The 16,244-nt window shown below is 41.1% G+C and overlaps 1 protein-coding gene across 2 annotated transcripts in view; it reads left to right on the forward strand.

The window, feature by feature from the left end:
• Window positions 1-12,043, forward strand: part of Lrrn1 (leucine rich repeat neuronal 1) — a 47,959-nt gene extending 35,916 nt beyond the window's left edge. The window contains exons 2-3 of one of the 2 annotated variants that reach the window (XR_003843283.1): window positions 2,174-4,653; window positions 11,906-12,043. Coding sequence is in view for 1 of the 2 variants with exons in the window: in XM_021190852.2 (XP_021046511.1) it covers window positions 2,431-4,581 (2,151 nt within the window). In the remaining variant the exon portion in view is untranslated. Of the gene's footprint in view, window positions 1-2,173; window positions 5,417-11,905 lie in introns of those variants that run through there. The other variant, XM_021190852.2, reaches the window with a different exon arrangement.
• Window positions 12,044-16,244: the final 4,201 nt, after the last annotated feature.

A 16,244-nucleotide genomic window follows, 5' to 3' on the forward strand; every position in this document is an offset into this window, starting at 1 on the left:
TCTCTCTCTCTCTCTCTCACACACACACACACACACACACACAAACACTTAGAAACACACCACTTTTTCTCTCTCTTGCTGCTCTTAAATGGTCTCTCTCACCTGTGCTGTTCTCCTAAGAGTTGGGCATGTCCTATCTCTGACTCATTTTCTCAAATCTTGTTCTAATTTGTCACTTTATCTGCCTCTCAATTAGATATCATTTTCTTCTACAAATGAACCTTACCTTCATTGTTAGGGATTAAAAGTGTGTACTAAGGGCATGTCTGTATTTCAACCAAATCACCCTGTACTCTAGGGCATGCCAGTATTCTGCAAAGATCATAGAGACCTAGAAGGTCTTTGGATGTGATCCTCTGCCAGAGTAGCTGTGTTGCTGGATTAAAATTCCTCTCTAACTGAAGTTCTTCAGTTCTCAAACTGAAGTGCATTATAACAGAAAAATATAAGGAACCATGTAACTATGCTTAGTGTAATTAGCAAGTGCCCAGTCTCCTCGTAGGAAAGCAAATTTACAGCCAATTAGCTATATAATGGCTTTTTTGTACATTTTTGGAATTCATAACACCAGAACCAATAACTACTGGTATTATATAAACTAGCAAGACACAGACTCTACCTGGTATCTTGTTAAAACCAATACTTAAGTCAATACGATCAGATATTTGTCCTCTGAGAACTACTATTTAGCTAAGACCATATGCATAGTAACACAACAACATGACAATACATGACAAATACAACTTTTATGAGCATCAATATGTGCCAAATATTACACACACAGAGTTTTATATAAATTTCTAGTTTTTGTTTTGCAACAGATTCAGTTCTTCAATAATAGTGTAAGACTCCTTAATGAGAAACCCTATTTTGTAAATTGAATAAATTGAGAGATGGTACAACCTATCCTTGGCCTGTGACTGTTAAGTAGTGTACTGGCTAGCTTTGTGTCAACTTGACACAGCTGGAGTTATCACAGAGAAAGGAGCTTTAGTTGGGGAAATGCCTCCATGAGATCTAGCTGTGGGGTATTTCCTCAATTAGTGATCAAGGGGGAGAGGCCCCTTGTGGGTGGGACCATCTCTGGGATAGTAGTCTTGAATTCTATAAGAGAGCAGGCTGAGCAAGCCAGGGGAAGCAAGCCAGTAAAGAACATCCCTCCATGACTTCTGCATCAGCTCCTGCTTTCTGACCTGCTTGAGTTCCAGTCCTGCATCCTTTGGTGATTAACAGCAATGTGGAAATGTAAGCTGAATAAACCNTTTCCTCCCCAACTTGCTTCTTGGTCATGGTGTTTGTGCAGGAATAGAAACCCTGACTAAGACCAGTAGACAGTGAAATTCCAAGGAGTTAATTAAAACATAGATATTAGGTATATACACATTTCTTTTTCAGTGCTAGAGATTGAAGTTAGAGTCTCACTCTGCTAGTGTTCTTCCACACAACTGTTTCTTGCCTGAGACATATTTTCACATGCACATATTGAATACATTTGTATATATAAAAAAATTTGTAGAGAGGCATACTAATCACTGCTTTATTCAGCCAAGATCAGATGGTTGTTAGAAAATAGGGGAATAGAATAGCGTAGAGTAGAATAGAATAGAGTTGCTATTTTCCTTCCATAGCTTTGCTAAATTAATTTCTTGCATATAAGTATTTGAACTTGGAAGAGTATTGCTGGATATGTCTACAGAATGTAGCATTTGGAGGAGAAAGAATCTCTGGAAACAAATGTGGTATTAATGAAAATATCACAGATAATTTAAGATGCTCGGAATCTTTCATGAACTACCATCCATGTTTTGGTTTTACTAAGAGTGTCTCTTCATCTTTTTAGAACCATAAACATGCACTTTCTAAAATAATCTTGGTTTTGTTTTTTTTTAAATAAATGGTATCTTTAGGTTTTCCTGGGTATTCCAAGTATGAGTATGTGTTTAATGCCTATTCTAAAGTCTGTGCAGTTCTAATTATAAAGATAAAGGAGTTCTAGCTAGTGTTAGTGCAATAAGCGGGCCATAATAAGAGCATCCCAAAGCTCAGACTCTGCTTGGATATTCTGAAAGCATTCTGAACACATTCCTTCAGCTATATGAGTGACTGTACCCTTTGTAGTAAACAAAAGGCAGTCTACAGAATAAGCATAACATCTCCCTGATCTGATTTTCAGACACGTCTCCAGACTTTGATTTGGCTGAAGTAACTCCCACAAGGACCTGTGCACATGCCTGGAATTGAGTGACACGGTTCAAGGACTTCAGATTGCTTCCTGCCTCTTGGGAAGTTCAGAAAAACCATACCTTCAGACTCCGGAATTCTGTTCAAATGAGACTTGCTTGCATGTTTACACTATCTGCTTGCTCTTCTACTTGCCACTGAATAGTGTTCAGATCTTGGTCAGGAACTGGGTGTGGTTGGCAAGCCACCATGGCCAGATTGAGCACTGGGAAAGCAGCTTGCCAGATGGTGCTGGGCTTGCTGATAACTTCATTAACTGAATCTTCCATACTGAATAGTGAGTGTCCCCAGCTTTGTGTTTGTGAAATTCGTCCTTGGTTTACCCCACAGTCTACCTACAGAGAAGCCACCACCGTTGACTGTAATGACCTCCGCCTAACAAAGATCCCTGGCAACCTCTCTAGTGACACACAAGTGCTTCTTTTACAGAGCAATAACATCGCCAAGACCGTGGATGAGCTGCAGCAGCTCTTCAACTTGACGGAGCTGGATTTCTCCCAGAACAACTTTACAAACATCAAAGAGGTCGGGCTGGCAAACTTGACCCAGCTCACAACCCTGCATCTAGAGGAAAATCAGATTTCAGAGATGACGGATTACTGTCTGCAAGACCTCAGCAACCTTCAAGAACTCTACATCAACCATAACCAGATCAGCACAATCTCTGCCAACGCCTTTTCTGGCTTGAAAAATCTCTTAAGGTTGCACCTGAATTCCAATAAGTTGAAAGTGATCGATAGCCGCTGGTTTGATTCCACCCCCAACCTGGAAATTCTCATGATTGGGGAAAACCCTGTGATTGGAATCCTGGACATGAACTTCAGACCTCTCTCTAACCTGAGAAGCCTAGTTTTAGCAGGAATGTACCTCACTGATGTTCCCGGAAACGCCTTGGTAGGCTTGGATAGCCTCGAGAGCCTGTCTTTCTATGACAACAAACTGATCAAAGTCCCTCAACTTGCCCTGCAGAAAGTTCCAAATTTGAAATTCTTAGACCTCAATAAAAATCCTATTCACAAAATCCAAGAAGGGGACTTTAAAAATATGCTTCGGTTGAAAGAACTGGGAATCAACAACATGGGAGAGCTGGTTTCGGTGGACCGCTATGCCCTGGATAACTTGCCAGAATTAACAAAGCTCGAAGCAACCAATAACCCCAAACTGTCATACATCCACCGTTTGGCTTTCCGGAGTGTCCCGGCTCTAGAAAGCTTAATGTTGAACAACAACGCCTTGAATGCCGTATACCAGAAAACAGTGGAATCTCTTCCCAATCTGCGTGAGATCAGTATCCACAGCAACCCCCTGAGGTGTGACTGTGTCATCCACTGGATCAACTCCAACAAAACCAACATTCGCTTCATGGAGCCCCTCTCCATGTTCTGTGCCATGCCTCCGGAATACAGGGGGCAGCAGGTGAAGGAGGTCCTAATCCAGGACTCAAGTGAGCAGTGCCTCCCGATGATATCGCATGACACATTCCCAAATCATCTAAACATGGACGTTGGTACAACACTTTTCCTAGACTGTCGGGCCATGGCCGAGCCAGAACCAGAGATTTACTGGGTCACTCCCGTTGGAAATAAGATAACCGTGGAAACTCTTTCAGACAAATACAAGCTGAGTAGTGAGGGTACCTTGGAGATCGAAAACATACAGATTGAAGACTCAGGAAGGTACACTTGTGTTGCCCAGAATGTCCAAGGAGCAGACACTCGAGTGGCAACAATCAAGGTTAATGGAACCCTTCTAGATGGTGCCCAGGTGCTGAAAATATATGTCAAACAGACAGAATCTCATTCGATTTTAGTATCCTGGAAAGTTAATTCCAATGTCATGACATCAAACTTGAAATGGTCCTCTGCCACTATGAAGATCGACAACCCCCATATAACATACACAGCCAGGGTGCCGGTAGATGTTCATGAATATAACCTAACACATCTGCAGCCTTCTACGGATTATGAAGTATGTCTAACAGTGTCCAACATCCATCAGCAGACTCAAAAGTCCTGTGTCAATGTCACAACCAAAACCGCTGCCTTCGCCCTGGACATCTCTGACCATGAAACGAGCACAGCCCTTGCTGCTGTCATGGGGTCCATGTTCGCCGTCATCAGTCTAGCATCCATCGCTATTTACATTGCAAAAAGGTTTAAGAGGAAAAATTACCACCATTCACTTAAAAAGTATATGCAAAAAACCTCGTCCATCCCACTGAACGAGCTGTACCCCCCACTCATTAACCTCTGGGAAGGTGACAGTGACAAGGACAAAGATGGTTCGGCAGACACCAAGCCAACCCAGGTCGACACATCCAGAAGCTATTACATGTGGTAACTCAGTGGGTATTTTGCTTCTGGTAGTAAGGAGCACAAAGACATTTTTGCTTTCTTCTGCAAAAGTAACAAGGTGAAGACTTTTGTACTTTTGACTTTGCTAGTTGTGGCAGAGTGGAGAGGGTGGATGGATGGATATTTCAAAGTTTTTTAGTATAGCGTATCGCAAGGGGTTGACACAGCTGGTAGTGACTCTCAGCTTCCAGCTTGTGTTTGGTTTTTATCCTTATCATTATTATGATTATTATTATATTATTATTATCATTATTTTATTTTAGTTGATGTGCTAAACTCAATAATGCTGTCTTAACTACAATGCTCAATAAAAATGATTAATGACAGGTGGGGGGGGTTCTCCTGTGCTTGACCCCTTTCTTCTGAAGCCATCAATCCGAAGAACCAAACCGAATGTCCTCTCAACAGCTAACATATGGTTTGGGAGCAGCATTAAATCTTTTGTAGCAATCTGGTCTACAGACTTTAACTCAAGTTAAGACTAGACTTGCTACTCTGTTGAATGATGTTAGTTGACTGTACTGTAATGTTGTATCAACTGAACTGAATGTTTGCCTTTCAGCAACAACTTTCTTTTCCTTCCTCTTTGTTTTTTTTTTTTTTTTTTAATAGTTAAAGAGGCTTAGAACAAGCTAACAGGCAATAGAACTATGTATATCAGATTTTCTAATGTAATGAACTACATGTTAATTGTTACTATATTCTTTTTATCTTTAGTAGACACTTTTAAAGAAGAAAAGATAATTTTGTTGTGTTTAACTCACCAACTTGGTGTATAATGAAGACAGAAGTATAATAAATTAGTTTGTTCTGGTTTTTTAGAACACTTGCAATAATGTATCATTTATTAGTTCTTGATAGTTGCCTAGTATCTTTCCCACCAATGCAAAGGACAATTACAGCATAGGTGTGCATGTTCCCTTTTACAGTTAGGTCCTAAAGTCTGTCGCCTTCTTTTTGTAAAGAAGGAAGTATCCATCTCAACTAAGACATCCTGGGCCAGTGAGATGGCTCGGTGAAGAAAGGTTCCTGCTTCCAAACCTGACCTGAGTTTCATCCCCAGGCCTCACATGGTAGAAGAAAAGACAGACTTTGAGTTGTCCTCTCACCACAATACATGCTCAATGGTCATGCACACCCAAGTGTATCCACACTCATACACACATACAATAGACAAATTCATTGGAAGAAGTTAATTAATGGATACATTTTAATGAACACTATTTCTATATTTTCAATTCCACTGAACAAAAGCTGTTAAAAAAAAAAGTGTTCATACAAAGAAAAAGTGCATACTACTGTAACCCAGATAGGTGTTTATATAAAGGAAAAAAAAAACACATACTATTATAACCAAGGCATAGCAACACATAGGATACATCATTCTCTGTCTTTTATTTATTTCATAGTATGACATTCCTTAATGTTTCAAAACGTATTATAGTATCCCATTTAATAGCTGTCTATGTGCTTATGAGGTATCAATCGCTATGGAGAGGTCTTCTGGAAAAGATGGTTGATAGAAAGCAGATTGATTTCCTAAGGTCAACATTTGTCTTCCAAATATTATACACACTTTATCTCAATTGATTGTTTCACGGCTGCATAGGAACTATGTCTGTGAAGTTCAGAACAGAAGAAATTAGGTTTGCAGCATCCTATGGATGTTAGAAAGAACAGATTAAAAAATATAGGGGATGACAAAAGACCTGTCTGAACATCTGTGTTGATAAGACAGAGAAAGGAAAGCTATGTCCTAGGATGCTTTTGTGGCCATGCTGCATCAGGAATGATGGGACTGTAGAAAGGGACTAAGTGGAAACTGGTACCACATGAGAAGAAGAAAGGACAAGAGAACAATCAGAAAGTCCAGACGAGGCAGAAAGGGACAGGACTTTCATTATTAGAATCTTTGTTTTGTGAATCTCCCTTTGTCAGATCAGCCTTTGCATCTCCAGACAGAGACGGAGTGGGGAAGAGAATTCCAGATTCTGCAAGCAAACTGCAACCAAAATATAGCCAGTATCAGAATGAAAAGCATTTCTCAGAGACTTCTTTTGCCAATGAGAAGAACATAGGGCACAGTGAGGCTGTGTGACCCTCAGGGAGCCTCCTCTGCCCTCCAGTGATTCCTCTAGGCCCAGTGGTTTTATATCTCTTACCATCTGTGTCCTTGCTTCCTACATGCAGGATATCTATAAACTCCCATTTACCTGGAATAAGGTTTAGAACAAAGGCAGTCCAGAGGAATAGCAGAGTATCTTGCATTGTTTTACTGCCAAGTTCACCTGTGAGACAGAATTGAAGGTGCTCCCTCTGCAACCTTGAGCATTCTTTATCTAAAGACATCTGAGCATCAGATCACCTAATTACAAATCTGGAAGCCATGAGCAGGTCAGCACCAAAGCAGAAGGCCTGGGGCTGCTGCAGTCGTAAGAAGACATCATTTACCCGTAAAGCCATGTTCTTAGCTGGCACAGAACAAGCCCACTCTGCCATTCCTCCATTCTGAAAATAGGACAAGCACAGGGGAATCCAAATGTTCATTGGAAAAACATCATTCCCCAGGCCAGTTTGGAGTAATTATTTCTTTTGCTTAAAAATTTACTACAATGTCTCTGGGTTGGTCTTGTCTTGATGGAAAACAAGGCGGCAGAGTGCTCTTCTCCATGGTCAAGTTTTTTACTCATTTCTGAATTGTTTAGTAAGTTAGGCAGCCAGTGAAATTAGACAACAGGCGAGATCCTGTTAGACAAGGGAAGTCCTCTCATCTTTCCCCATGACGTGCCTGCTATAGGCCATGTTCTAGTCTCATATTTTCCTGTTTGCTTCCAGTTGTCCCCTGACCTAATTCCCCAGATTTATTTTTGGACAACTTCTTAAAATAAGCACGCCCTAGTCTGTTCATTGAATTAATGACAAAAGCAAAGTGGAGCCATGAGTGTTTGCTATCACTGTTTCTAAGTTGTCTTTTTAGAGCAAAATGGAATCATCAACCAGCCCTTGGCAAACGGGACCTAAGTCCGTTGTTCTCATGATTGGTCCCTGAAGACAGCACAGTTTGTGTGTTTGCTTTCTCTCTTGGCATTCACTCCCCAAGCAGTTCCCATTCTTCTCCACTGCGGTGACCACTTGGGAAAAAAAAGCTCTTTGTGTTTCTGACACTGTTGGGGAACACATAGGCTCTGCCTTCTGATTTGCAGAAAAGAGATGCTAACTTCTGATAACAGTCAAGGTACATCTGAGAAATACTACCTCAATTCTATCTCAGCCTATTTCCAAACTTTAAAAAAAATTAAAAAAAAAAAAAACAGCTATGCTCAATGTTGTGATACATATGCATATGTGGGGGAATAAAATATCTATAAGGTTTAGTACTCTGTAATTCCAAGGTATGGGCTCTCTTGAAACAACCAACATGGAGAAGGAGAGACTATTGCAGTATGGGTTGTATTCAGGGCATGTATACACATGCATGCATACATGTTTTACTATGGAAAATACAAGTGAGTTTCCTTTTTTAAAAAAATCTAAAGCAAATAGCTGATAGTAAAGTTTTTGTGTATGTGTGCGTGTGCGTGTCCATGTGAGTGGCATGTGAAAGCCAGAAGGGGACATGTGCTTTCCTGGAGCTGCCCTATGTAGTTACTGGGAATTAAACCTCCTATGCAAGAGAAGTATATGCTTGTGACGGCTGAGCCATCTTTCCAGCCAGCCCCCAGATGCCACTTTTCTATATTCAAGTACTAATATCAGCATCCAAAGCTCTCAAATGAATTTAGTCAAGAACCTGTGGGTAGCTTGACCACTCTGATGTGTATACATGATTCCCCTATAGCCTTCCCCTGCCACACACCCATACACACACACACACGCACACACACACACACACACTCACACACAGCAGATTGTCTTTGTACTGGACATCAGGGTTTTAAGAAATGAGATGGAAGGGGAACTAATGTTTTTATCCTTGTGGCTTCAGCACAAGTTTACAGAACTGAGTGAGTTTCTTATCTCAGAATTTCTCAGACTTGATATTACTCATATAGAATATACCTCATATTAGTGTTGGTGTATCTGTACATTTCTGAACGATGGATCCTGAAGGCATCCTCCTGAAAACAACCAGGTAAATTGCACATTATGCTTTCCAATTTACAGTCCATAGCAAGACCTCTACAGGTAGGCATCAGCCAGTTACAAGCTCATATGCAGTTGTCTCGGCTCAGCACCCTTCTAGGATGGAAAGGGGGATATCTCTTGACTGGCAGATGAAGCATATGGCTAAAGATAGAGGCAACACACAAGAGGCTCTGATGTGATTACACTGATGAGAGATCCATCGTGGTCCCTGACAGAATGATCACAAATTCCTTATAAGCTGGTATCTTAAAAGGTGACATTTGAATGTGCCAGAGCATATTAGCACATGCTCTGTAATAGACACAAAGACATAATGAGCTCAAGGAAATTGAAGACCTTGTCATGGTGGACAAGAATGTATAACTTAGAGCAACACCTTAGGAAAAAAAACATGAAGATTTTCTATGTAGGCATCTCTAAGGAACTACACTAGATCCTTTCCTTAAAACTCATATCCTCTAACATAAGCACTTACGAATGTGCCTCAGAAAGTGGGACAAGATCCTGAAACCAAGCAGCCTCTAAGAAAGAGAACTGAGAACTTCAGCAGCATGGTTAAATAGTGTAGTTGTTCGACTCTACATGCTCATGCATTAATTCAAGTATATTTGGGTACCTGAAGCAGGAACACTGGAGCTGAAGAGAGCAATGCCCATCAGTGAGGCCAGTACAGCGTCTAACTTAGGATTCCAACCTGAGACAGATGTCAGCCCTCCAGTCCAACAAATGCTAAGGGCTCAGTGTCCTTCTGTCTAAAATGCTTGGTTAGCACCAGATCTTCAAACATGTTTGAGGCTTCACTTTGTTTGCCCCCCCCTTTTTTAATGTTACACAATGCTGATTTGTACTGGATAATCATAACAACATGAAACACACCACTTACAAAAGTGTAAGCATTCTTTCAGTGTTCAAAGCACTCTCTAATGTTACAAAAAGAAAAAAAAAAGTTCAAAAAGTTTCATTTAGCATTTTGGATCTGAGGGTCAGTGTGGACTTTGAAAGTGTTGCATATGTACTAAACACCTGAAGAATCAAGTACATTCAAGAATGGGCACTGCTCTATACAAGTACTCTGCCTTCTTAGAGGACGGGCAAATGTCTGTGGAGTTTGGTATCTGCTCAGTCCTAGAACCAGTTCCGAAGGACATCAAAGCGAGCCAATGGGAAAAGATCAAGAGACACTCAAAGGCTTGTGATACTAATTCCATAAGACAAAAATGGGAGAGACAGAAGCTGCAGAGGTAGGGGGAATGTAATAAAAATTGGAGCAAGAGACGTGGGCAATAGAAATAAATTCTAGGATATTCTGCACAGTGAGCACCTGACCTTTGGTATCATGTGGAATCTTCCAACAACTAGAAATAAATAGTCATTTTCTCATATTTTTTCCTCATATTTTTGTATGAGGAAAGCCACTCAGCTTAACCTTCATAAGTAACGGGGCCAAAGTTTCCCCCTAGGCTGTTAGCATCAGGGGTCCATAACTGCCTCCTCTCCAGCTAAGAAGTACCAGAGGCCTGGTCCAGGAGTCTCACCTGCATGGCTGATGCAGTTTGGAAAGTGAGTATGTGATCTTGAAAAGCATTTGCCACAAAAGCTTCCTTAATGTATTTCATGCCACGGGAAGATAAGGAAAGGCGAGATCGTCCTGTGGGTACAGATGCTTCCAATGCAAGCCTGGCTACCTGAGTTCAGTTCCTAGAGCCCCTGTAAGAAAAGGGAGAGAACTCCACAAAGTTATCCTCCATCCTATCCACATACACCGCAGCACACACACACACACACACACACACACACACACACACACACACGCACTGTGTGGTTTATAATATCCAGGGCAAAGAACTGCTCTGCCCTTTGTCATCCGATCTTTCTGGACAACACAGGATAGAGAGCATAAACTCCCTTGGGAACTATAGGAAGAGTTTTATACCAGCAAAGTAGCTTGTGCCTATAATCCTGGAACACAATGAGACCCTGAGGGAGAACAGTTTTGTGATCTCAGCACATTGGATTTTTAAACTCTTATCACCCTTTCTGCCTTTGAGAAGAAAATTGCTTGTAATATCTCCCACACCACTGCTGAAACTACAAGCCATAAGCCACAAGAATTTTTGTTTAAAATCCCACACACTCATCAATAACACTTGATTTCACCAATTTTATTTTAACTGGCAACAGGCTGTTGGCCTCTGCTATAAGATAAATTCTTTGTGCCATTCATTTAAATGTGGTATTGCCTTTCATTTATTTAAGCATGTACACACATGACACACAGGAGAAAGTCAGAGGACAACTTGCAGGAGTTCTTCTCCTTTTAGGATGTGGGTCCTGGGAATTGAAATCAAGTCATCAGGCTTAGAAGCAATCACCTTTACCCGCTGAGCCATTTAACAGGTCTCTATTTCATCTTATCACAACTGTAGCATGGTCACTGTAGAGAACATACTAATAATAATAGCATGTGATTCCATGGCTCAAAAAATGAGCATTTGGTGCAGTGCTCATTTTCTCTGAACATGAATATATGCATCCGTAAATTCATATACACATAGAGTTGTAAAATATGCACTCATAGGAATATAAAATTAGAATCATGTCATGGTGTCATATACTTTTGCTATTACACAAAAAGCAAGTATCTCTTTATATAACTAAGTTCTCTTGCAAAGCAGGGTATTAATGATCATAGGCATCTCATACACACATACATATAGCAAGCAGACACACAGACAGATATACAGGTAAACACACGTATGTGTGTGTGCGCGCACACACACACACACACACACACACACACACACACACACAAACAATTCCTTCCCCTGGAACTAACTCTAGATAGAGATGCATCTCACATCAAGCTCTAGGTGGATGAAAGTGAATCTAAGCTTTCCATATCCTTCAGTGGCAGTCACGGAGAAAGATGTCCAACTAAAGGAAGATGAAATAACATACAAAAACCAGATACATCCTGATAAAACTACAAACTGAATTACTGAAGCTCAACGGAAACTTATAGTAAAAGTCCCCTTAAGAAACATTCAGGGGCAGGAGTGGGGACACAGAACCATATGCTTTATTCGGCTTCGGCCTTTGCAACACACAGCCGAGATTATCATCTTGGGCTCACAGTTTAAACAGATTTCTGTCTGTTCCTCCAGCTACAGCCTTCCTGGGCCGGGACTGGAGCTTTGCTGGGAGAAGAAAGGACTCAAGAAGTAGAGAGTGGCTAACATGGGAGATAAGGATGAAGTTATAACAAGCTATGTGTCCTGATGAAGAGAAGCTGGGTCCTAATGACTGTGGTCCCAGGTGAACCTATGCTTCCTTTCCTTTTTTGCATCCATCGTAATCACTGGTGGCATGCCTTCCTAGTGAGAAAAGAGATGCTTGCCAAAGCAATTTGATTGACCTTTCTGAGCCCAAGATCATCCACATGGAGTCTCTGCAGCAGTGATATGTAAAACACGAGCTTTAAACAGATGTGAGGCTTTTCTAATTGCCTGTGTTTGTCCCAGCCAGCGGCCCACAGTTCGAGTTGGTTTCCATTAGTGTCTGCTCTCTGGGGTTGGGGGAGGAGATAGTGCTTGCTTGGAGAAGTCAGACAAACAGTGGAGTTGGGATTGTTAAACCAGGAATCGACTCTCTCCTTGACTTGTCCCCCGTCCATTCAGAATATCTCTAGTTCATTTGCTTGAACAAAATTCTGCTTTGTGGGTGGTGTGGTACCAAACAAGGCCTGATCTGGGAATACTAATGAAGATCAAGGACTGGTAAGATGGTTCCACATGCAGGTCAGCACTCTCAAGCCTGAGAGCCCGAGTTCCAGCCCTAGGCACTGCATGGTGCAAGGAGAGAGCAACTTTGACAAATTGTTCTTTGTTGTCCACACATGTACAGTGCCACAGGTGCTCCTGCACACACACACACACACACACACACACACACAGAGAGAGAGAGAGAGAGAGAGAGAGAGAGAGAGAGAGAGAGAGAGAGAGAGAACAATTACGAGCTGTACTTTGATATCTGCATCTCAAGCATCCATTTTATTTCCCAAAATAAAATAAAGCAAATACATTGTAGCATAGCCTACCACAACATCCTCTGACACCAAACTCTAATCTTGTGGGGTTTCCTTAGTAGTGTGTGTGTGTGTGTGTGTGTGTGTGTGTTTCAGTCTCTCTTGAACCTCTTTGTCTCAGTCTCTTTGTCTCTTTGACTCTGTCTCTCTCTGTTTCTATTTCAGTATCTCTATCTTTCTGACTCAGTCTCTTTGTCTCTCTATCTCTGCCTGTTTGTCTCTCTGTGTGTTTCTCTGTTTTAGTCTCCCTTTCTCTCTCTCTCTCTCTGACAGTTTTTATTTTAAAAATATTTTCAATTCTCCCCCTCCCCTTACCCCCTCCTTCTCCCTCTCCCCCCTCCCCCCCGTGTGTGTGTGTGTGTGTGTGTGTGTGTGTGTGTGTGTGTACTGTGCACTTCTGTCCAAATGTCCCTGCACTCTCATGAGGTTGGCATCTAGTATTCTCCCTAGGTCGTGTTCTTATTTTCTGAGATAGGGTCTCTGACTAAATCATGAATTGCCAATTCAGCTAGACCCAAGGATGCTGCTGTGTCTTCCTCCCCATGCTAGAATTAAAGGCTCACCTGGCTGTTTTACATGGCTGCAGACGGACCTCTCAGGTCTTCCAGCTTGCCTAGAAAATACTGTACCACATGAGCCATTGCCTTAGCTGTCTCCTCAGTGTTATTAGTTGGATCACATCCTGATATTAAAAATTATAACAGCAGAGATCGACAGAAATGTTGTGTCTGCCAGTGCAAATCTTAACAAGTGTTTTGTCAGCCATAATACTAGATGATGTTTTTATCACAGAGAGAGGAATCTGAATCCTATTGCAGATTCCATCAACTCATTCTCTGAATTACCAGTTTGTCTTAGAAGAAAGATTTAAATAAATATCTTAATTCCCATCCATTTCCCTGGTTGGAAAGATAAGTCATAATTAGCTTCTCATTAACTATCTAAGTTGAAACAAACCATTTGTACACATGCACGCACACACACACACACACACACACACGCACACACACACATGCATGCATACACACTTTAGAAAATCTAAAAGTCAAGGAGTTTGTTGGATGGGTGAAGCCACTCATGACTTTGGATTTGCAGTGAATAACAACACTTTGCTAGAACCAGACATATCTTTCTATTTGATGTTGTGTCGGATAATAGATTTTTTTTGGACAGTTGCAGAGAACATGCTGGCATTTGCTTGATTGGGTAGACATGCTACAGTGCTTGAATTTTCTTTCTCCCTTAGCTTCTCCATTTTGATGACTTGAAAATTCTGCTTGAACTATTCTCATGTTGTAGGAATCATTTATCTAGAGCACCTTCATGGTAGCACTTGTGGGGAACAGGGACTATTCAGATTTGTGCTCATGATGCTATCCAAATTCACAGCCAAACAGCTTACTCTTTCTGAACCATACTGCAGGTCTTGATAAATTCTGTAGACATGAAAACTCCCTCAGAAGATAAATCTGCATCCCTTGTAGTTTCTGTGAGGTATGCTTACATTTCCACAAACCCTGAAAGTCTTATTTAAAACAGTCAGCCATCTTTGAGCTGCCAGCATTTCCTGAACTTTAATTTAGATGATTAGAACAAATTCATACAGAATCTCCTTTGAATTCTACAATAGTGGGTGGCCAGGTCACATATAGAAAGGGAGGAGTTTAGGAAAGAATAATGATAACAGGGAAGGACTGGGAAAAAAAAAAGTTGAACAATCTGTGTGAAAATCCCAAACAGTGGCATAGCAAACACAGAAAATTCCACATGGGGACCAAGTAGCAGGCATCTAGTTCCCTAAAATTTCCTGAATAGGAAACAGTGACAGCAGTGGATAACCTGGGTGGAGAAATGCTCCTGAGGTCCCATTGTCTTCCCCTGTGTCCTTTTAGTCCTTTTTCTTCATAAAAGGCCATTAGTATTTTGGATGAGGCCCAGTGTAATGACATCATTTAAACTTGATTGCCTCTACAAATAGAAGCACACTCTTAGGTATTATGGGTCATGAGCTGGAAGAGAGCACAGATCAGCTCATAACTGCCCTATTTTGGAAGCTTGCTTTGACCTCTGGGTAGGATATATTCTTTACAGTGTCGACATGAGTGCTTCTTCTTCATTTACTGTGGGAGGTTGTCTCATCAAGGTGCGATAATAAGTGAAAAAGAACCTATTTGAACCAGTCAGTTCCACAGCTTTATTTTACAGTAGACAGAGAAACTAGGGCCTTAACAAAAGAAGAATTAGATCAAGGCCTTCTGACCACTGAGCAGAAGAGTTTGACTAGAACTAAGTTCTACATCCCAGGAACAGGAATGTAAGGGCTCCTCCCACCAAAAATTCTCTGGCACACATCAGGGAAGTTTTTTAAGCCTTGTTATTGTTAGTCCTGGGGATGTATAAACTATGATCATATACAGTGGTGGCTATAAAAATCCTGCTTTGAAGCCAGGCGTGGTGGTGCGCGTGCGCCTTTAATCCCAGCACTCGGGAGGCAGAGGCAGGCGGATTTCTGAGTTCGAGGCCAGCCTGGTCTACAAAGTGAGTTCCAGGACAGCCAGGGCTACACAGAGAAGCCCTGTCTCGAAAAACCAAAAATAATAATAATAATAATAATAATAATAATAATAAAATAAAAATCCTGCTTTGAGTTCTTATAGCATGTGTGAGAAGTTCCTTTCCACTTTAACCCCGCCACTCTGCCTAGATCAGCTGTGTTGATTAACCCCAAGTGGTACCACCTTCCCAGCTCACTTCTATACATCCTGATAAAGGACATTTTCCCACTTAAGACACGGCAGACCTCATCTTTTTCTTGTCATCTTTTGATGTTGACAAGATAGTAGTAATTTCTCCCAAGTTTTTCAAATACCAACCTCTGCTGCTTCCCGTGTAATTATTTTTTTTAATCAAGAAATAACTACAGGTGTTTATTTTAAAATATGTTTACATTGAAGAGTGATTAAATCAAGCAAATTAGCACACACAATACCATGCAGTCATTTTTTTTAACCTCTGTGATAAAAAAGCGTGATAATGACCTGAAGGAAATAACTAGATCCATATCTTCATATAGAATTCTCCAAAACTAACTTAAAGTTTTGAGTCATAAAATATATGAGACATGCAATTAATCTTCCCCAGCTCCAAAGCTCACAGGATTTTGGAGTCTCATTTCTGCATATGAAATGGAACTTTCTGGTGAAGTTAGATTCTCAGACTGCAATGCTACATGTTGCAGCCACCCAATTATTGAACACCTACTGTGTGTAGCACATGACTACAGAGTGGATCTATACTGGTCAGGATGAGTGGCAGGGAAAAGAATCTGACAGACATTGTTTCATCATAGAGGTTCATAGAAAAAGAAGAAACATACAGCAGGATGTCAGCTACCTATGCAGGAGTCAATTTATATGGCT

This window comes from Mus pahari, chromosome 2 (assembly GCF_900095145.1).
Source record: "Mus pahari chromosome 2, PAHARI_EIJ_v1.1, whole genome shotgun sequence".
Lineage (NCBI taxonomy): Eukaryota > Metazoa > Chordata > Mammalia > Rodentia > Muridae > Mus > Mus pahari.